At 51.3% G+C, this 22032-nt stretch overlaps 1 protein-coding gene across 6 annotated transcripts in view; it reads left to right on the top strand.

Annotated features, from left to right (window-relative positions):
* The first annotated feature begins 1288 nt into the window (after positions 1 to 1288).
* SERHL2 (serine hydrolase like 2) overlaps positions 1289 to 22032 on the top strand; it is a 30138-nt gene continuing 9394 nt past the window's right edge. Inside the window, exons 1-9 of one of the 6 annotated variants that reach the window (XR_012515457.1) lie at positions 1289 to 2475; positions 2588 to 2701; positions 3005 to 3046; positions 3512 to 3531; positions 3955 to 4056; positions 5431 to 5540; positions 6895 to 6974; positions 18786 to 18859; positions 19195 to 19323. Coding sequence is in view for 5 of the 6 variants with exons in the window: in XM_074390984.1 (XP_074247085.1) it covers positions 2301 to 2475; positions 2588 to 2701; positions 3005 to 3046; positions 3512 to 3531; positions 3955 to 4056; positions 5431 to 5540; positions 6895 to 6974 (643 nt within the window). In the remaining variant the exon portion in view is untranslated. The remainder of the gene's footprint in view (positions 2476 to 2587; positions 2702 to 3004; positions 3047 to 3511; positions 3532 to 3954; positions 4057 to 5430; positions 5541 to 6894; positions 6975 to 18785; positions 18860 to 19194; positions 19324 to 22032) is intronic. The other 5 variants (XM_010343386.3, XM_074390984.1, XM_010343385.3 and 2 more) reach the window with 5 other exon arrangements.

Raw genomic sequence — 22032 nt, 5'->3', positions numbered from 1 at the left:
AAGCCCAAAGGTCTGGGCAAGGAAGGTGTAATGAAACGGGAGGAAAGTCCTCGTCCCTGGGCACAGGAGGCAGGAGCGAAGAGTCAGGCAGAGAGAGATGAGAGCGTGTGGCAACTAACAGTAGATAGAAGGGAAGAGGTCATGGGTCAGTACGTTTGCCGGCCAAATGCCTGACTGTTCTTTTTAAAGGAAGTAGCAGGAGAGCAGTCCGCTAGGCAGAAGCGATGCCTCTAAGTGTTCTTTCCTTTTTTTCTCTCTCTTTTTTTTCGGGGGGTGAGGGCTGAGACTGGGGTTTTTGAGATCTTTTCTTTTTTAGTGGTTGTGGTATGGTGCGGTGGTGGGGGAGAGGGTAGGTCTCACTATGTTGCCCAGCCCTGGTCTCAATCTCGAACTCCTGGCCTCAAGCAATCTTCCTGCCTTGGATCACAGGCCTGAGCCTAACAGCACCCTGTCAGGCCTCTAAATTCTTATCTCTGCAGTCATGGTGTAGGCCTGGAAACTGGGCCAAGGGGTGGCTGAGCCCTGCTTCTGGTAGAAAAAATTTAGATCTGATCAAAATGTTATCTGATAACATAAATGTGTCATCAGTGAAGAGGGTGTGGCAATGGGTCCTCAGGGCAGAAGAGGAAAGAGACCAACTTACATGGCCATATCCTTAATTCCACTGTCACCCCAGGATCTGGATGCCTGATCAAAATGCATGCCAAGGCAACATAAAATCCTAAGAATTCGCTACAAGTACTCTTTCTTATTTGTCTTAGACTCGCCACTTTCAGACTCAAAGGGTGCACGTTCCCTCCTTCACTGCAGGATTTAGTGCCTGAATCTGCTCACCCCAAACATCCTCTTCAGAACTTGGGGTTTCCGATCCTTCGCAGGCAGACATTTGTAATCCCTCACCTGGAGGGTTCCTCCACGTCCTGAGTTTATACATTCATTTGCTCATCTGTACAACTATTAAGACTAGCTTGTACCAGGCTCTGCTGAGGACCCCAGAACACGGTGGGGACACAGTGGACACAGGCTGTCCGTCTGTCAAGGGGGCCAGTAAGCCACCAAACAAAGAGTAGCTTTCAACCCTGCGGCGCTGGCCAGCGAGCACCCATAGGCCTAGTTCGCTATGGCTGCTCCCTGGGCCTGGGCCAGCAGCTCCTGGTCCCAGGCGGCGCGGTGGCAGCTGTCGGGACTGCCCGGGGGTGGGGCCCCTGATGGGCTCCAGCCGGTGGCCGCGGACAGGGCGGCGCGAAGGCGGGCCCGCTGCGTGGGGGCGGGACCCGATGGGGGCGTGGCCTTCCTGGGACGGAGCGGAATGGCCTAGGCGCAGGGCCCGGAACTGTGGGCGTCCCCCGCCCCCCACCTCCCCGCGCGACTTATGTGGGCGGGCGTAAAGGCCGCACATTCGCCGGACCAGAGCGATGGGTGAAAACGTCCTCCCAGAGCCCCTTAGACTCGAGTGGGACTGGGAGGCCTCGCGCCAGCTTTCCCATCCGTTTGGGACCGGGGAGGAGGACGGGCTGGAGGGGGGGATTCGCCGACCGCGTCGCCCTCCTGGGTGTAGCCGCGCCTTCCTGGGCAGTCCCGCGGCGTGAGAGCGCGACCGGCCAGGAAGCGGGGTCCCCAAGACAACGGCCGCACGTGGCCTCGCCGGGTTCCGGGAGCCCGAATTAGTCGAGCGTGCGCCTGGGTGTCGGGGGCGCGGAGGTCTCCAGCCCTGCAGGGGCGGCGGTGGGTCCTGGAGTCCCGCCGCCTGCCATAAATTTTCGCTCCGTCCCTGTCCTTCAGTGTGACCTTGGGCATGTAGTGCTGCTCCCAGTGCCTCCGTTTCCTGCTCTGGGGAGTGAGGGTGACAGTGGTCTCACCCGCTGCATGTGTGAGGGTTTGGCACCCCTCCGGACCCTAGGAAGGGCTTAGGAAACTAAGCCACTTTTACTCCGGTTTTACGGGCAAGGAAACAGGCTCAAGACATCTTATGTAACTTGCTCAAGGTCACCTAGTCAGCAAGTGGTAGGGTCCAGGCCTGGCCAACACCCCCCCGCCCCCGCTACCAGTACATTCTAGAAGGTTCTGCCTTAGCTTAAATGGGGTGCATGCTGTGAGGGCTGTCCCAGGTTTTTCCATCCCAGCTGATCTTTCCCTCCTCTGGGAGTCCCCTTACCCCCATGTTTGGCACTCTCTCCCTAATACCCTCTGGGGGCAGCTAAGGGTCTGAGTCCCTCTGGGCATAAGACCCTGACTCAAGCCCATCAGACAGAAATAAGGAGCTCAGGGAGCACCAGCTTCATGGATGAAAGATTGAAGGAATGAAAGTCCGGCTCTGTCTTTCAGGTCTGATCTCAGAGCTGAAGCTGGCTGTGCCCTGGGGCCACATCGCAGCCAAAGCCTGGGGCTCCCTGAACGGCTCCCCAGTTCTCTGCCTGCACGGCTGGCTGGACAATGCCAATTCTTTCGACAGACTCATCCCTCTTCTCCCGCAAGGTGAGGCTGGGAGCCAAGAGGGTGAGCGGGGAGGTCTGCAGGGGAATGAGGAAGACCGTGAGACAGCTGGGGTAAACACCTGTTCCTACCCTCCAACCTGCTTCTGTTTCAGACTTGCATTACGTTGCCATGGATTTCGGGGGTCATGGGCTCTCATCCCATTACAGCCCAGGGGTCCCATATTGCCACCAGAACTTTGTGAATGAGATCCGAAGGGTTGTGGCAGGTAAGAAACAGTGTCTATTGTGGGGGCTGCTCTGGGCTACACCCTCTTCTCATTGGTTGGGGGGTAGGAAGCAGGTCTGGCCCGGGAGTGGGTGCCTGGGTCTGGCCTGAGGTCTGCCAGCAATTCATGGGACACCTTGGGAAAGTTGGAGAAGAGCTTGCTTCCTCCAGTGGGTCCCCCAAGCTAGTCTCCTGGGTGGACACCCCAGAGGCTGGGAAGTGATTTCTCGAGCCCAGGGACTGGCAGTGAGAGGGCGGGCTGAGCCTGTGCCCAGTCAGACCTTCTGGCTCCTTGCATTTCCAGCCTTGAAATGGAATCGATTCTCCATCATGGGCCACAGCTTCGGTAAGTGCACTGGCCAGGAGCTGACTGGGCCGGAGGTGGGGCTGGGAGAGAAGGATGGGAGCCGCTGCCCCGCCCCTTTCCCCTGAACTTCTGAGAACTGCAAAGAGAGGAGAGGGTCAGTCAGAGACTGTGTGCCCTCTGACCTCAGACAACACCTGCAAGGGACACGTGGATGAGGGAAATAAGATGAAGAGGCCATAGGGCTCAGATACTGAGCCTCCAGCCACCCATATGGAGCTCCCTGTCCCTGCCACCGTTGGGAAGCTTTAGGGTTTGCAGCTGGGGAGGGAGGGAGAGAATTGGGAAGAAGCTTTAGGCTTTGCAGCTGGGGAGGGAAGGAGAGAATTGGGAAGAAGCTTTAGGGTTTGCAGCTGGGGAGGGAGGGAGAGAATTGGGAAGAAGTTTTAGGCTTTACAGCTGGGGAGGGAGTGAGGGAATGTCACCCATGGCTCTGTTGTCCCCCAGGTGGCATCGTGGCTGGGATGGTGAGTAGATGGCTTTGTCTGGTCAACTGGGGGTCCCTTGGGTGGGGTGGGGAGTGCAGACAAGAAAGGGGAAGGTACCTGGGAAGTGTCTCCCGGGAAGTGACTCCTCTGGTCACAGTGGTAGTTACACTAGGAAACTGGTGTAAATGGTGGGGATTCCTGGTGGAGTTAATGCTTCCACCCCCGATACCCTGTCCCAGAGCACCCTGGAGTCCAGCCAGGGTCTGGAGCCCAGTGCTGGGTGCAGACCTTGGGGGTGGGGGAAGGCACTCCATGGGATAGAAGATTCTCCTTCTGATCTCTTGGTTAACACCCTCCCCCAACCTAAAAGATGTTTCAGGAAACACCAGGGTCCTCAGGGAAAGCGGGGGATGCCCTTTCCTTCTTTCCGCTACTCATTCTCTCCTTTTGGCGGCCTCTCAGTTCTCCTGTACCTTCCCGGAGATGGTAGATAAACTCGTCTTGCTGGACTCGTCACCGTTTGTCCTGGACTTTCATGTGAGAAGCTGGGCTTTCATGCACGCGGTCAGTGTGGAAGGCCTGGACCCCGGACAGTCCTCCCAGCCCTGTCTCCTTTGGTGGACACTAGAGAAGCAGGAGGAGATGGCAGAGGGGGGAAAGGGGAGTCAGGGACCTGCCCCCCAACAGGACAGCCTTGTGCTGCTTATACCCCTAGGAGTGGTCAGGAGAAGGCGTGCGGGGGGGCCCCTGGGAAACTGTGTGTGGCCTGGGATCTGCAGAATGCCAGGCTGGTCATGCAGTGGCAGGTGGTGGAAGAGAGCAGGAGCCGTAGGTGAAGGACACTCTAGGGTACAACTGCAGTCACACCCTCTCGAATGCCTTTGCACTGCGTACACATTGCACAACCACACATGACAGCCCCAAGTGTGGACTGACGGGACAAGTACTGACCCCTCTGGCCACCACTACCAATCATCAGTACTGTCCCTGCACCCGAGTCTTGGCTTGGTTGTTTACCTGCTGGGTGACCCTTGGCAAGTTACTTTGCCTCTCTGGGCCGTAGTTCCCTCACCTGTAAAATGAGGTTGGACGCAATGACCTGGCCAACTCTGACATCCTGTCATTTTCTTGCCAAGGGCTCAGCCTCTTGGTTGTGACACAAGTCTCATCAGTTTCAGTTTTCTTGTCCGTAGAATGACCACAGATCCCATAAGAGCAAGAATGATGTCTGTCTCTTTGTCACCACATCCCCAGTCCTGGCAACTAGTAAGGGCTTAGTCAGTGTTCCTTCCGTGAGCTCGGCAGCTCAGGGGCCGTTGTAAGGATACAGTTCACAGATGGCAGGCGGCGGATACTCCCTTCTTTGTGCGGTTCACCCACGGAATTAACAAGCGCAGTGCCCCCGGGGGCTTCCTCCTGGGTGAGTCAAGGGGGGGCATTTGGTCGTCTTGTCCTCCGTTCTCAGGGGTGGGTGGATGGGAGTTGCCCCCAGGCAGCGGGCCCTTGGCTGTCCTCACAGAGTGAGCCACACGCGGTAGGGGAGCTTGGCAGCTCCAGACTGTACCCTTCTGCCGCCCCCTTTCTGCCACTGAGAATGATGGCATTCTTTGAAGCAGATGAAATTGCCAATCCCAGATGGTCCATGGCCTCCGGACCCAAATTTCGTGCCTTTGCAAAGCACTTGGCTGTTGACAGAGATTCCCCCTCCTCTCCATCATCCCACCTGATTCTCAACTGTCCCTGGCCGCAGGCAGGGCCAGGCTGGCTGTGACAGACGAAGAGGAAGACTTGTTCAGAATCTTGGGGCTGACTAGCCAGGGCTGGGTCTCTGTCCCCCTTTGCAGAGAGGGGCTCAGCTGAGAGGACAGGGTAGGAAAGGAGGGGCGGGGCCTCATCTGCAGCCGGAGCCCTGCTCACCCAGCCAACTGGCCTCCTTAGGAAGTGGAGAATTTGCTGACCTATAAGCGGAGAGCCATAGAGTACACGCTGCAGGTAGAGGCCTCCGAGAAGCCCTCGCACGTGGTCAGCCCGGAGCAGATGCTGCAGGGGTGAGTGTCCAGTGTGGGCAGGGAGTGAGGGCGCAGAGCCGTGGGGTCCGGGGAGAACACCCCGTGAGACGTAGGGAAGCTTCTTTCTCCCTCTTGCCCAACAAGCCTGTTTCTCCCTGGGGTCACACTGAGCACTAGGCTTCCCAGGGTCTTCAGGAACACGATCTGCCTTTCCCTCTGCCCCTGTTGCAACCATGCCCTTTACTTCCAGCACCCCTCCCCCAAGCACACGCTGCTTCCACACCTTCTCTCCCCTCTGGGACTCCAGCCTGAGACTCCCTTACTTGGAATTCTCCCCTGCCCTTGCTCACTGGCTGTCCCAATCCTTGGGGCCTCAGCTGAGAAGCCTGCTCTGACACCCCCAGGGGAGCGGCCCCTCCATGCCCTACAGGTAACCACACTGTCCAATAAGAGCCTGCTGACTGCCCTATTATCCTGAGGCCTGTGAGCCCCACATTCCCCACTGTGGCTGACTTGGCCATGTTGTACTTCCCGCGTCTGGCGGTGGTCCTGGTAGGTCAGAGCTCCGTAAATACTTGTTGCTTAAAGGAGTAGAAGCACCCCACTGCCTTACCATACACACACACACACACACACACACACACACACACACACACACACACAGAGTCCCGGCAAATGTGCCATTGAAACACAGGACACAGGCCAGGCGCAGTAGCTCACACCTGTAATCCCAGCACATTGGGAAGCTGAGGCAGGAAGATAGCTTGAGCCCAGGAGTTGGAGACCAGCCTGAGCAACATAGTGAGACCCTGTATCTTAAACAAAAATAAAACAAAACAAAAAAATTAGCTGGTTATGGTGGTGCATGCCTGTGGTCTCAGCTACTTAGGAGCCTTAGGTGGGAGGATTGCTTAGCCCCAGGAGGTCAAGGCTGCAGAGAGCCGTGATCATGCCACTGTACTCCAGCCTGGGCTACAAGAGCCAAACTCCATCTCAAAAAATAAACACAGGACGCGTGTATCCTTTGTGGGTGACCTCCCTTTTGCTGCTCTTCTCTCTTTATTCCCCAGGCTAGAGTGCAGTGGCACGATCTCAGCCCACTGTAACCGCTGCCTCCTGGGTTCAAGTGATTCTTGCCTCAGCCTCCCAAGTAGCTGCGATTACGGGCACACACCATCATACCCGGCTAATTTTTATATTTTTAATAGAGATGAGGTTTCACCATGTTGGCCAGGCTGGTCTCAAACTCCTGACCTCAGGTGATCTGTCCACCTCGGCCTCCCACGGTGCTGGGATTACAGGCGTGAGCCGCCGAACCTAGCCCTCCTCTCCTTTTTAATCTGACCTCCTTTTTATCAGCCTCAGGCACCCAGCATCCTTCTCTCTGCCCCAGGCTCCTGAAGAATAATAGCCACGTGAGTGAGAAGTGTGGAGAGCTCCTCCTGCAGAGAGGAACCACGAAGGTGGCCACAGGTAAGGGACTCACTGTCCAAGGCCATTGTATTTTTGTTGCTATTCTTACTGAGGACGTCAAAGACTTGCCATAGACCAGGCAGGATACTAAGCATTTTGCAAACAGCATCTTGCTGAATCCCCCTCCTGCCTCATCCTCATCCCATTTACAGCAGGAGAGACTGAGTCTCGGCATTACCAAGCAACCCAGGCGAGGTCATACAGCTGCTGCACATCCCAGAAAGCCACGCTCTGGGAGTTGGGTCACGTGTCTTGGACTGAATGTTGCAGCCATGTTCTGCTGGACCTGGAATGGGTGCCCAGCACTAGGGGCAGGTTGTGAGGACATCCCAGGGGTCAAGTGACTTGGGAGAGGCTTATCACAGTGGAGAGGTGGAGCTGGTATGTTGATTTCAGAGCAGCTTTGGCACAATTTCTGTACGTTGCTTTTTTTTTTTTTTTGAGACGGAATTTCGCTCTTGTTACCCAGGCTGGAGTGCAATGGCGCGATCTCGGCTCACCGCAACCTCCGCCTCCTGGGTTCAGGCAATTCTCCTGCCTCAGCCTCCTGAGTAGCTGGGATTACAGGCACGTGCCACCATGCCCAGCTAATTTTTTGTATTTTTAGTAGAGACGGGGTTTCACCATGTTGACCAGGTTGGTCTCGATCTCTCGACCTTGTGATCCACCCACCTCGGCCTCCCAAAGTGCTGGGATTACAGGCGTGAGCCACCGCGCCCGGCCTGTACTTTGCTTTTTACCTAGGCAATTTCTTCCTTTTTCCTTTCCTTTCCTCTTTTTTTTTTTTTTTTTTTTTTTTTCCTGAGACAAGGGTCTCACTGTCACCTAGGCTGGAGTGCAGTGGCACCATTATGACTCACTGCAGCCTTCACCTCCCAGGCTTGAGAGATCCTCCCACCCCAGCCTCCTGAGTAGCTGGGACTACAGGTGTAAGCCACTGTGCCTGGCCCAGGAAATCTTTTCTAAGGGTCAGCTACGTGCCCGGCTCAGTGAGGCTGCAGTGAGCAGGAGCAGAGTGTTCCTCTCTCAGTGGGGCCTCCAGCGTCACAACTCCTGGGGCTGCTGCTCACAGTGAGGGAAATGGCGCCCCCTGGAGTTGGGCAAAGAGGAGTCCGGGCAGGGGCCTCCGTTCTAGGAAGAGATAAGCAGGTGAACCGGTACATGAGCGGTGAGACATTCTCTAGATGGAACGAAGGAGGCGCACAGGCCTGGGAAGAGAAGCCATGGCAGGGCCTGCTCCAGAGGGGGGTCTGGGAAGCAGCTCTTCCAGGGTGATGGAACAGCTGGAGGGAGGTCGTGTAGTCAGATGGAAGATGTGCCAAGCTGGGGGAAACAGCCTGGCTTCCTGACACTGCCAGCTGGGTGATCTGGGACAGTCCCCCTCCTCTTTTAGACTCCCGTGGTTTGCTAAGGTGACAAACAAGGTCTTGGAATTTTTGCTCATTGGGTCAGGTGAGGTGGGAATGTGCCTTCCCTTTTTAAAGTGCCAAGTGAGGCAGGGGTCAGAAACCCAGCGCCTGGGGACGGGGTGGGGGCGTGTTGTGGATGTCACCCTGCATGCTCGGATGGAGGCTGTGGGATGTGTAGGGACTTCGGAGCTGGAGCCAGCCCACCCTGGCAGGCCGCTGGGCCAGTGCTTAGCAGGTGGGAATTTGGTCTCTTGTGGTTAGAATTTCCACTTGTTTAGCTCTGCAGTTGATGTGCTGAGTTGTATATTTTTAGGTGTCATGAATCCAGAAGTGGACAGTACCCACCGAGGGTCTAAGGAGCTGCACCTGTAGGCTGTTTTGGCCTTGGGCTGCCAGTCTGGGACCTTGTTGAGTCTTTGTGATCATCCGTGAACGCTTATGTTGCTTCCCTGCAAACCCATCATGGAGAAGGGGAGTTAAGGACCCCGGGTCCAGGCGGCTTAGACGCGCCCCACACAGATGGCTGATGTCGGGAGCCCCAGGCGCCTAAGTGGGCTAATCTGGAATGAGCCTGGGGAATCCGATTAGGACCAGGTCACAGGAAATGGTGAATGCAGGACGCTGACCAGGCACCCCTGTGTGGGTGGGTGAGGGAAAAAGTGAGAGGGAGGGCTGAGAACGGGGTGACCCCGGGTCTGGGGAAGTGGACAGGTGGCTGGAATTTTGTGTGCGGACCACCCCTCTGCAGCAGTTCTGGCCTCTTGGGACCCAGCGTTAACCTAAAAAGACAGTACTGGGCTGGACACGGTGGCTACTGCCTGTAATCCTAGCACTTTGGGTGGCTGAATCATGTGAGGTCAGGAGTTGGAGACCAGCCTGGCCAACGTAGTGAAACCCCCATGTCTACTGAAAATATAAAAATTAGTCGGGTGTGGTGGTAGATGCCTGTAATCCCAGCTACTCGGAGGCTGAGGCAGGAGAATCCCTTGAACCCTGGAGGTGGAGGTTGCAGTGAGCTGAGATCACACCACTGCACTCCAGCCTGGACAACAGAGTGAGACATTGTCTCCAAAAAAAAAAAAAAAAGACAGTATCCAGACCCCTACCCAGTGCCTCAAGGACAGGACAATGTAGGTTCCTCCCAAATCCTTCCCCTCCAGTTCCAGAGCGCCTGAGAGCCTACTGTTCTGGAGCCAGGCAGAGGACTGGGACAGCCTCCCTCCCCACGCCCCCATCATCCAGAATCCGGAGCTTAAACAGTGGAGATGTGGCCGCACGCGTGGCTCACGCCTGTAATCCCAGTACTTTGGGAGGCTAAGGCGTGCGGATCACAAGGTCAGGAGTTTGAGACCATCCTGGCCAATGTGGTGAAACCCTGTCTCTACTAAAAATACAAAAATTCGCTGGGCGTGGTAGCAGGCGCCTGTAGTTCCAGCTACTCGGGAGTCTGAGGCAGGAGGATCGCTTGAATCTGGGAGGCAAAGGTTGTAGTGAGCCAGGATCGCAGCCCTGCACTCCAGCCTGGACTGCAGTGAGACTCAGCAAGACTGTCTCAAAAAAACAAACAAAAACAAAACCAAGCTGCATTACCTCACAGTTTGGAGGCCAGGGACCAAGGTCAGGGCCTCGGCAGGGCTGGTTCCTTTTGAGGGCTGTGAGGGAGGATCTGTTCCTGCCTCCCTGGCTGGTGGGATCCTCAGGTGCCCGTTGGCTTGTCTGTGAGGTTCTCCTGGTGGGTTACAGAGTGCATGAGGAGGGGCGGGCTCGTGGAGGATGCAGAGAGTGGGGGCAGCAAGCATGCTGAGAGGCTGCAGTGCCAGGTCCTCTTTTTGAATAGGAGGGTCTGGGTGGGCCTCCTGAGAAGGTGACTTTCCAGCAAAGCAGTGCAGGGGCGGGAGCTGCTCACACAGACTCCAGGAGGAGAAAGGAGCTTCCAGGACAGGCCTGGAGTTGTGAGCTGGTGGTGCAGAATGGGGAGAGAGCAGAGGAGATGAGGTCCTTATCTTCCCGTCTGAGTTCAAGCCCCGCGGTACTGGCTTTCTGGAAACAGTCTCCAGGTGTTCTATATGAAGGAGGGACGGTCCCACTCTGCCTGGAGTTCCCTAAGGACAGAGGGACAGTCTTTGCCAGCATCTGGCCCCTGGCCAAGCATATTCACCCACACCTGTAATCCCAAAACTTGAGGCCAGGAGTTCAAGACCAGCAATATACGGAGACGCCCCCCCATCTGTACAAAAAATTCAAAAATAAATGCCATGGTGGCACACCTGTGGTCCCAGCTCCTTGGGAGGCTAAAGTGGGAGGCTCACTTGAGCCCAGGAGTCAGAGGCTACAGTGAGCCATGATTGTGCCACTGTACTCGAGCAAGACCCTTTTTCCTTTTTTATTTTTATTTTTTTGAGACGAGGTGTTGCTGTCACCCAGGCTAGAATGCAGTGACATGATCATGGCTCACTGCAGCCTCAGCCTTGTGGGCTCAGGCAATCCTCCTACCTCAGCCTCTTGAGTAGCTGGGACCATAGGTGTATGCCACCACACCTGGCTAATTTTTGTATTTTTTGGTAGAGACGGGGTTTCTCCATATTGCCCGGGCTGGTCTCAAACTCCTGAACTCAAGCCGACCCTGTCTTCAAAACAAAATTATCTGGCCCTTGAAGCCCCCTGCTGAGGGGGATGCGCAATACTTCGTCATAAGCTGGGCTGGATTCAGGCTGCAGGTAGGATTTAACTTGTGCAGTTTAAATAAAAACATTTGGCATGGGGAATTTTGAATAAATTGCCCCTGTTTTATTTTTTATTTTACTCTATTTTTTTGGAGGGGGCACAAGAGCTTTTATTTATTTATTTTGTTTTATTTTATTTATTTATTTTTCTTTTTTTCTTTTTTTTTTTTTTTTTTTTTTTTTGAGACGGAGTTTCGCTCTTGTTACCCAGGCTGGAGTGCAATGGTGCGATCTCGGCTCACCGCAACCTCCGCCTCCTGGGTTCAGGCAATTCTCCTGCCTCAGCCTCCTGAGTAGCTGGGATTACAGGCACGTGCCACCATGCCCAGCTAATTTTTTTTGTATTTTTAGTAGAGACGGGGTTTCACTATGTTGACCGGGGGATGGTCTCGATCTCTTGACCTCGTGACCCACCCGCCTTGGCCTCCCAAAGTGCTGGGATTACAGGCTTGAGCCACCGTGCCCAGCCTGGGCTTTTATTTTAAATAGAAAGATTTTATGTAAAAATACAGATTTCCAGTTTTGTTTTGTTTTGTTTTGTTTTTTTGAGACAGTCTCACTCTCGCCCAGGCAGGAGCATAGTGGTGCGATCTCGGCTCACTGCAACCTCAGGCTCCTGAGTTCAAGCGATTTGCCTGCCTCATCGTCCTGACTTGCTGGGACTGCAGGTGCATGCCACCACGACAGGGTTTCACCTGTTAGCCAGGATGGTCTCGACCTCCTGCCACCCACCTCAGCCTTCCAAAGTGTTGGAATTACGGGCGTGAGCCACTGTGCCCAGCCTCCAGTTTCTTCCAAAAACCTGGCAGATCTGGCAATACATTCTGTATTCCCCGCGGGCAACAGCTGACCACACAGAGACTCCACTGCCTGTGCGATGGGCACTGTGCTCAGTCTGGCAGGCCTCTGCTGGCATGAGTCTGTGACCTTGGGAGGACGCAGCAGGAGGGAAGGGAGTGAAAGGTTTTCTGAGTTCACTGGGCCTGCCCTGTGGGTCCTTAGAAAGCCCAGGGCACCAGGCTGGATGTGCTAAGACTCCTCAGGCCTGTGGGTGGCAGCAGCAAGGACCCTGGCTGCTCAAAGCTGATGACATTGTCACCCACAGAAGGGCCAGGAGTTGGCCCATCTCACCCAAAGGCTGCAGTGAAGGCATTTGGGGCTCAGTCTGTTTGTAGATAAAGAAACTGAGACCAGAGAGGATCTAGGGCCTCCTTTGTGCCTTCTGTGCGCATCCAGGGCTGGTGGTGATAACATCCATCCTGACCTCCCTGCCAGCCAGGTGCTCACATTAAAAAAGAGTCCGGCCGGACGTGGCGGCTCAAGCCTGTAATCCCAGCACTTTGGGAGGCTGAGGCGGGTGGATCACGAGATCGAGAGATCAAGACCATCCTGGTCAACATGGTGAAACCCCGTCTCTACTAAAAATACAAAAAAATTAGCTGGGCATGGTGGCCCGTGCCTGTAATCCCAGCTACTCAGGAGGCTGAGGCAGGAGACTTGCCTGAACCCAGGAGGCGGAGGTTGCAGTGAGCCGAGATCGCGCCATTGCACTCCAGCCTGGGTAACAAGAGCGAAACTCCGTCTCAAAAAATAAATAAATAAAAATAAAAAAGGAAAAAAAAAAAGTCTGTAGGGCTGGGGGCAGTGGCTCACACCTGTAATCCCAGCACTTTGGGAGGCTGAGGCAGGCGAATCACCTCAGGTCAGGAATTCGAGACCAGACTGACCAACATGGAGAAACCCCATCTCTACTAAAAATACAAAAATAAGCTGGGCATGGTGGTGTGAGCCTGTAGTCCCAGCTACTTGAGAGGCTGACACAGGAGAATCACTTGAATCCAGGAGATGGAGGTTGCAGTGAGCCAAGATCATTCCACTGCACTCCAGCCTGGGTGACAGGCAAAACTCCATCTAAAAAAAAAAAAAATGGTATAGTGGCATATGCCTGTAGTCCTGGCTACTGGAGGCTGACCTGGGAGGATCCCTTGAGCACAAGAATTCACAGCTTCAGTGAGCTATGATCATGCCAGTGTATTTCAGCCTGGGCTACAGAGTAAGACCCTGTCTCTTAAATAAGGTGCCATTGCGCCAGCCTGGGCTACTAGAGCAAAACTCTGTCTCAAAAAAAGGGATTATAATAGAGCTGTCCTATACAGGTAGACCTTTTAAAAATCTTTTACATTTTTTCTGTACCTTTTCTATGTTTAGATATACAAATTGTGTTATATCAGCACCACAGGAAAGGTTAAAACAAATCGTGTTACAGCTGCCTACAGTATTCAGTAGAGTAACATGCCGTTCAGGTTCATAACCTAGGAGCAACAGGCTATCCCAGATAGCCTGAGTGTGTAGGAGGCTAGACCCTCTAGGTACCCACTCCAGGTCTGGAGGGGTAGAGGGCAGTTAGCCCTGCTGGGGACCTGGGCAGAAGGGTCACCCCTTGTCCTGCCCACACAAGGAGGGCCCGTCATCTGTGTATGAGATATCGCGGGGAGAGCTGAGGAAGGCAGGGCCCTCTGCTTGGTTTCACTAGACTGAGATGATCTAAGAGTTCAGCAGCCAGGAACTCTTCCAATTACATGGTCCTAAGTATTTTGAGTCGAAAATGCCTAAGAACCTCTGTCTACACTTACGTCTAACTGTATCATCCAAAAGTTCTAAAATTCCTAATTAGAGGGGAAAACAATAATTACAGAAAATAGTTTTTCTTAATGTTTCCATAGTTTGTTTCTCCAAGAGCCACATCTACGTTCCAACAGTGGTTTTCCAGCAGGGAAGCCTAACACCTCCCTCCCTCCCTCCCTCCCTCCCTCCCGGCCTGCACCTCCTCCCTGAACGTCCTCATGGGGTTGACAGTTTGCAGAGGGGCCAGGCAGAGGCACCAACCTAGCTGTTCTTTCAGTTTTTTTTTTTTTTTTGAGACGGATTTTCGCTCTTGTTGCCCAGGCTGGAGTGCAATGGCGCGATCTCGGCTCACTGCAACCTCCGCCTCCTGGGTTCAGGCAATTCTCCTGCCTCAGCCTCCTGAGTAGCTGGGATTACAGGCACGCACCACCACGCCAAGCTAATGTTTTGTATTTTTAGTAGAGACGGGGTTTCACCATGTTGACCAGGATGGTCTCGACCTCTCGACCTTGTGATCCACCCGCCTTGGCCTCCCAAAGTGCTGGGATTACAGGCTTGAGCCACCGCGCCCGGCCTTTCAGTTTTGTTTTTATTTTTTTATTTTTATTTTTTTTTTTTTGAGAAAGAGTGTCATTCTGTCACCCCGGCTGGAGTGCAGTGGCTCGATCTTGTCTCACTGCAACCTCTGCTTCCCAGGTTCAAGCGATTCTCCCTACCTCAGCCTCCCGAGTAACAGGGATTATAGGCGCACACCACCATGCCTGGTTAAATTTTTTTGTATTTTTAGTAGAGACAGGGTTTCACCATGCTGGCCAGGCTGGTCTCTAACTCCCGACCTCGTGATCCACCCTCCTCAGCTTCCCAAAGTGCTAGGATTATAGGTGTGAGCCACTGTGCCCGGCCTGTTTTTAAATTTGATATTGCTATTCTGGGCAGGTCACATGATTTAAAAATCACAGTGGGATAAAATGTGCACCTCTCACTGGATTTCCTCCTGTTCCCTTTTATTCCTCACCTCACCTCCAAATTAACCCCCCTTTTAAGCATTTTTACATCCTTCCAGAATTTTCTTAAACACGAATGCAAAGCTATATCCTCGTTTTCCCCACTTTTACACAGCAGAAACTCACTCCTCATCATAAGGCCTGTTTTTTTTTTGTTTGTTTGTTTTTTTGTTTTTTTTTTTTTTCTGAGACAGAGTCTCACTGTGTTGCCCAGGCTGGAGTGCAGTGGTGTGAGCTTGGCTCACTACAGCCTCCACCTCACAGGTTCAGGTGATTCTCCTGCCTCACCCTCCTGAGTAGCTGGGATTACAGGCACCTGCCCAGCACTTGAGATCAGGAGTCAGCCACACGCCTGGCTCATTTTTCTGTGTATTTTTTAGTAGCAATGGGGTTGCATCATGTTGGCCAGGCTGGTCTCAAACTCCTGACCTCAGGTGATCCATCCACCTTGGCCTCCCAAGGTGCTGGGGTTACAGGTGTGAGCCACCATACACAGCCTACTTTTTTTTTTTTTTTAGACAGTCTTGCTGTGTCACCTGGCTGGAGTGCATTGGCGAACCTCCAACTCCCTGGTTCAAGCGATTCTCCTGCTTTAGCCTCCCGAGTAGCTGGGATTATAGGCACATGCCACCACATCGAGCTAATTTTTTTATTTTCAGTAGAGACGGGGTTTCACCTTGTTAGCCAGGATGGTCTCTATCTCCTGACCTTGTGATCCGCCCACCCTGGCCTCCCAAAGTGCTGGGATTACAGGCTTGAGCCACCGCGCCTGGCCGTCTACATCTTGTTTACAGCACGTTCCCCGTGGGTGTCTGAGCTGACTTAACCAGCTCGCTGTGGGAGGCACTTTTTGCAGTCTTTGCTGTTACAAGCAACGCCTACTGCATAGACATGGTTCCCAGCTTTGCAGAAGTGTGCCGGACCTACAGATGAGGGGCAGGCAGGAGAACGAAAACCAGCTCAGATGTCATGTCCCCAGCAGGGGCCCAGGCCCTTGGGCCGTGAAGGTGTTTGCCAGGCAGTGTCCAGGGCTGTTACTTGGCAGCCTTGCCTGAGCCGCTGAGAGGCCTGTGTCCCAGCTGTCACTCCTTTGGATTTTTTTCCCTTTGATGGGTGAGAAATGGTATCTCAGTGTGGTTTCAATTTGTGTTGTGGTTTTATGGGAAGAATCAGCCTCGTGTGTGTCTGCTCCTGAGCCTCCTACCTTCCTATCCTCTTGGCCGGCTTTCTCTTGGGTTATTGGCCTTGCTCAATTTGTGGGAACTCTTCACATGTTGGAGAGATTGAATTGCAAATACTCTTCCCCAGCTTGTCATTTATCTTTTGACTTTGCTTAGGTTGTTTTTTATTTTTCTTGCAGGCCTGAGTTTGTTTGAATGCAATTGATAATAGGTCTTTTGGGCCAGGCACAGTGGCTCACACCTATAATCCCAGCACTTTGGGAGGCCGAGGTGGGTGGGTCACCTGCGGTTAGGAGTTCAAGATCAGCCTGGCCAACATGGTGTACTAAAAATATTTAAAAATTAGCTGGGCATGGTGGTGGATGCCTGTAATCCCAGCTACTCAGAAAGCTGAGGCAGGAGAATCGCTCGAACCCAGGAGGCAGAGGTTGCAATGAGCTGAGATCCTGCCACTGCACTGCAGCCTGAGCAACAAGAGTGAAACTGTCTCCAAAAGAAAAAAAAAAAAGTCTTCTGTGTGGCTTCTGGAATTTACTTATAGTTAAAAGCACATGCTTGATTCTTATATTGTTTTGGGTCTAGTATTTGCATTTAAATATTTACATTGGATCCGTATCTAGTGTACAGTGTGAGGTTTGACTGACTATATCTTTTTCCAGATGGCTCCTCAGCTGCCTAATGCCATTTTTAGAAAAGTCTTTACCCTGTTGATGTAAAGGGCTGCCTTGGTCAGACGCTGAATGCCCGTCTGTACTTAGGTCTGTCTCTGCTGTCTCTATGACTTTACTGTACCACATGTTTTACATTGAGGCCTGAGAACTGGGCTTGATGGCTCATGTCTGTAATCCCAGCACTTTGGGAGGCTGAGGACGGTGGATCACCTGATGTCAGGAGTTCAAGACCAGCCTGGTCAATATGGTGAAACCCTATCTCTATTAAAAGTACAAAAAATTAGCTGGGCATGGTGGCGGGTGCCTGTAATCCCAGCTACTCGGGAGGCTGAGGCAGGAGACTTGCTTGGACCTGGGAGGCGGAGGCAGAGGTTGCAGTGACTCAAGTTCACACCATTGCACTCCAGCCTGGGTGACAGAGTGAGACTCCGACTCAAAACAAAAATTGAGGCCCGACGGGATTTTCTTTTTTTTTTCCCACAGGGTAAACAATAAAAAATAATGGCCCTATACTTTCCTTCCTCAGATGCCTATTTCTCAGATACAACACCTTCTGCTTCTTTTGCTATTTACTTCCATATAGATTATAAATGTTTTAATAGCACCATTTCTAGATTATCCTATAAAATTTGTTGGCTTCTTATTATAGCAGATAAGGATTTGACTATCTTTTTTTTTTTTTTTTTTGAGGGCTACATATATGGCAAACCATTAACATATGGAAATGAGGGCTACATATAGCTAGAGCTTCCAGTTTTTTTTCAAAAGAAACTAGGTATCTGTATTTTTTTTTTTTTTTAATAAGAAAAAGAATAAAGAAGAGGAAGAAAGAGAAAGAGGAAGAGGGAGAGAGGATGGGGGTATTGCTTTATTGCCCAGGCTAGAATGCAGTCTAAATATGGGTATGCCTGTAATTGTCCTTAATAATGGAGATATAAAAGAAAATGAGGGAAGAGAATAACAAACAAGGAGCCAACCAACATTTCGTTTCAACTTCTAAGTTGATATGATGTGGTACTGATCTACGTATTCCTGTATTGGGTGCGTATATATTTAGGATCTTTAGCTCTTCTTGTTGTTGCATTGATCCTTTTATCATTATATAATGTCCTTCTTTGCTTCTTTTGATCTTTGTTGCTTAATTGTAACTTCTGCTTTTTATTTATTTATTTTAGCTCTCTGTTTGGTCGGTAAATCCTTCTCCATCCCTTGTTTTGAGTCTTTGTGTATCCTTGAATGTGAGATGGGTCTGGATGCAGCATACTGATAGGTTTTAGTTTTTTATTCAAATTGCCCGTCTGTCTTTGGATTGGGGGATTTAGTCAATTTAAATTTAGAATTAGGCCAGGCGCGGTGGCTCAAGCCTGTAATCCCAGCACTTTGGGAGGCCGAGGCGGGTGGATCACAAGGTCGAGAGATCGAGACCAACCTGGTCAACATGGTGAAACCCCGTCTCTACTAAAAATACAAAAAATTAGCTGGGCATGGTGGCACGTGCCTATAATCCCAGCTACTCAGGAGGCTGAGGCAGGAGAATTGCCTGAACCCAGGAGGCGGAGGTTGCGGTGAGCCGAGATCGCACCATTGCACTCCAGCCTGGGTAACAAGAGTGAAACTCCGTCTCAAAAATAAGTAAATAAATAAATAAATTTAGAATTAATAATAATATATGTGAGTTTAATACTGCCTTTTAATATTAGCTGGCTATTTTTCCCATTAGTTGATGTAAATTCTTCATTATATTGATGCTCTTTTTGGTATTATTTTAGAAAGGCTGATACTGTTTGTTCCTTTCTGTGTGTAGTGGGTTCTTTCAGAAGCTCTTGTAAAGCAGGCCTGGTGGTGATGAAATCTCTGAGTGCTTGCTTATTCACAAAAAACTTTATTTTTCCTTCACTCGTGAAACTTAGTTTGGCTGGATGTGAAATTCTGGGTTGAAAGTTCTTTTCTTTAAGGATGTTGAATATTGGTCCCCACTCTCTTCTGGCTTGTAGGGTTTCTGCTGAGAGATCTGCTGTAAGTCTGATAGGCTTCCCTTTGTGGGTAACCTGACCTTTCTATCTGGCTGCTCTTACTTTCTCCTTCCTTTCAACCCGGGTGAATCTGATGATTATGTGCCTTGGAGTTGCTCTTCTTGAGGAATATCTCTGTGGTGTTCTCTGTATTACCTGGAGTTGAATATTATCCTGCCTTACTAGGTTGGGAAAATTTTCCTGAAGAATGTCCTGAAGCGTATTTTCCAGCTTGGATTCATTCTCTTCGTCACATTCAGGTACACCTATCAAGCGTAGATTAGGCCTTTTCACATAGTCCCATATTTCTTGGAGACTTTGCTCGTTCCTTTTTATCCTTTTTTCTCTAATCTTGTCTTCTTGTTTTATTTCATTGAGTTGGTCTTCGACCTCTGATATCCTTTCTTCTGCTTGATCAATTCGGCTGTTAAAACTTGTGCATACTTCACGAAGTTCTCGTATTGTGTTTTTCAGCTCCATCAATTCACTTATATTCCTCTCTAAATTGTGTATTCTTGTTAACATTTCGTCAAATCTTTTTTCAAAGTTCTTAGTTTCTTTCGATTGGGTTAAAACAAGTTCTTTTAATTCACAGAAGTTTCTTATTATCCACATTTTGAAGCCTGCTTCTGTAATTGGAACACACTCGTTCTCCATCAAGCCTTGTTTCGTTGCTGATGAGGAACTGTGATCCCCCGCTGAGGGAGAGGCGTTCTGATCTTGGGTAATCTCAGCCTTTTTTGGCTGTTTTCTTCCCTTCGTTATAAATTTATCCATCTGTGGTCTTTGTATTTACCGTCTTTGTAATTGGGTTTCTGAGTGGACGTCCGACTTATTGATTCTCAGCGCCGAAATCTGAGCAACCCACTGCACTGACTCAATCAGTGGCGTTAAGATTGATGGTGCTTTTCTGACTCTGCACCGAGAACCGACGCTCCAAGGCGCCGGCAAAACCGCCTCGCCGGTCACAAGAGTCGCACTGGCGACCCGTGGGGCTCCTCCGCTGGGAATCTCCTGGTGCATGAGCAACAATTCATGTGAAGGTGTGGCGTCCTCTCATTCTTTGCGCTTTCACTGGGAACTACAATTCCGAGCTGCTAGTGATCAGCCATCTTGGATCTCTAGGATTTTCTTATCTGATGGAACAGTCTCCTTTTATGGCTCTTTTATGGAGTTTTTTACTCATCTTTTTTTTTTTCCGTTTGCTTTTTGAGACGGTCTTGCCCTGTTGCCCAGGCTGGATTGTAGTGGCATGATCTCAGCTCACTGCAGCCTCTGCCTCCCGGCTTAAACTTCAGTCTTCCTAGTAGCTGGTACTATAGGCGTGTACCACCAAGCTCAGCTAATTTTTCGTTTTTTGTGTGTGTGTAGAGATGGGGTCTTGCTCTGTTGCCCAGGCTGGTCTCAAACTCTTAGTCTCAAGCGATCCTCCCACCTTGGCCTCCCAAAGTGCTGGAAATACAGGCACCTGACTTTTCTGCTGTTCTTGCTTGTTTAATTTTTTCATGTGAACTTGAGAATCAGGTGGTTTAGGGTCTCCACCAAAAATCTTGTTGATATATATGTATGGTTTTTTAAAGTGTTTTTTTGTTTGATTGATTTTTTTTTTTTTTTTTTTTGAAGACAGTCTTTCTCTGTTACTCAGGCTGGAGTGAAGTGGCACGACCTCGGCTCACTGCAACCTCCACCTCCCAGGTTCAAGCAATTCTCATGCCTCAGCCTCCGTAGTGGCTGGGACTACAGGTGCTTACCATGACACCTGGCTAATTTTTTTGGTCTTTTAGTAGAGATGAGGTTTCACCATGTTGGCCAGACTGGTCTCAAACTCCTGGCTTCAGGTGATCTGCCCACCTCGGCCTCCCGAGTGCTATGATTACAGGTGTGTATCATGGTGCCCAGCCCATATATGTATGTTTAATAAAATACTAATGTTAGTCACAGTAACAGTAACACCTATGTACCCAGCACACAGCTAAAACAATGGCACAGCACCTATTCCTTTGAACGTTCTCCAGCCCCTCCTGGACCCTACCCAGAGTCTTTTATTTATTTGCTGTTTTTTCAATCAGCAAGCACTTTGTGAGCACCTCCTATGTGGCAGGTGCAGTTCTTGGTCCTCAGGACACAGCTGTGAACAAGACACACCAAACTCTTTGTCCTTGTGGAAGCTGAACTCCAGCAGAGAGAAGCAGTCAGTAAGCAAAGGATGGAGTGCCTTAGAAAGTGCGATGGAGGCTGGGCGCAATGGCTCACACCTGGAATCCCTTTGGAAGGTGGGCAGATCATTTGAGCTCAGGAGTTTGAGATCAGTGTGGCCAATATTGCAAAACCCTGTCTCTACTAAAAATACAAAATTAGTTGGGGCGTGGTGGCGCACACCTATAATCCCAGCTACTTGGGAGGCTGAGGCAGGAGAATCGCTTGAACCTGGGAGATGGGAGGTTGCAGTGAGCCAAGACCACATGACGGCACTCCATCCTGGGCGACAGAGCAAGACTGTCTCAAAAAAAAAAAAAAAAAAAGGTACTGTGGAGAAAAACAAGAAGGGGTGGTGGGGAGCCCTGGCCATGAAGGTTTTTGAGAAAGATTTGTATGGGGGAGGGAGCAGCCGTGCTTCTTAATTCTTTCGGACACCTGTGTGTGGCTCTAGTCCTGTGTGTGTCCTGCCGGGTGGGTGCCGTACAGCCACCCCTCAGTTCATGTCTCCATCCCTTCCAACTGCCAGCAGCTTCCAGCTTGTGATTACCCACAGGGTCACAGGGGACCCTCTGCCCCTCCTAGACGCTGCCATACAGGCTGTTCTTGAGGAGACATTGCCCAGGAAGGAACTGCTGGGTGTTCAGTCTGCAGTTGGGGCTGAGTTGTTGGCCACCATTGGGATAATCTGCACCCGATGCTGAAGCTGGGCACCTCCCAGGCCTCCCAACTCTGCTCATTTCTTTCTTCTTTAAAAAAATTTTTTTTGAGACAGAGTCTCACCCTGTCACCCAGGCTGGAGTGCAGTGGTGCAATTTCGGCTCACTGCAACCTCCACCTCCTGGGTTCAAGCAATTCCCTACCTCGGCCTCCCAAGTAGCTGGGATTACAGGCACCCACACCACACCTGGCTAATTTTTGTGTTTTTAGTAGAGACGGGGTTTCACCATCTTGCCCAGGCTGGTCTTGAACTCCTGACCTTGTGATCCACCTGCCTCGGCCTCCCAAAGTGCTGGGATTACAGGCGTGAGCCACCGTGCCCCGCCTCATGTTTCTTTTTTCATTCAGTGTCTTCTCAACAAGTGATGACACGATTGTTACTTATTTGCTTCTTCCTAGTGATTAAAGGAATGAATGAGTGTGTCAGGTTTCTCAGAGATGAGAGCACCACCCTCCACACCGCTGTTAACCCTAAGCTCCTGCCCTCATTCTGCACTGGCCCTTCGGGGTGGCCGGT

Source organism: Saimiri boliviensis, chromosome 21, assembly GCF_048565385.1.
Source record: "Saimiri boliviensis isolate mSaiBol1 chromosome 21, mSaiBol1.pri, whole genome shotgun sequence".
NCBI classification, from domain to species: Eukaryota; Metazoa; Chordata; class Mammalia; order Primates; family Cebidae; genus Saimiri; species Saimiri boliviensis.
This window is presented reverse-complemented; position numbering and strand designations above follow the sequence as displayed.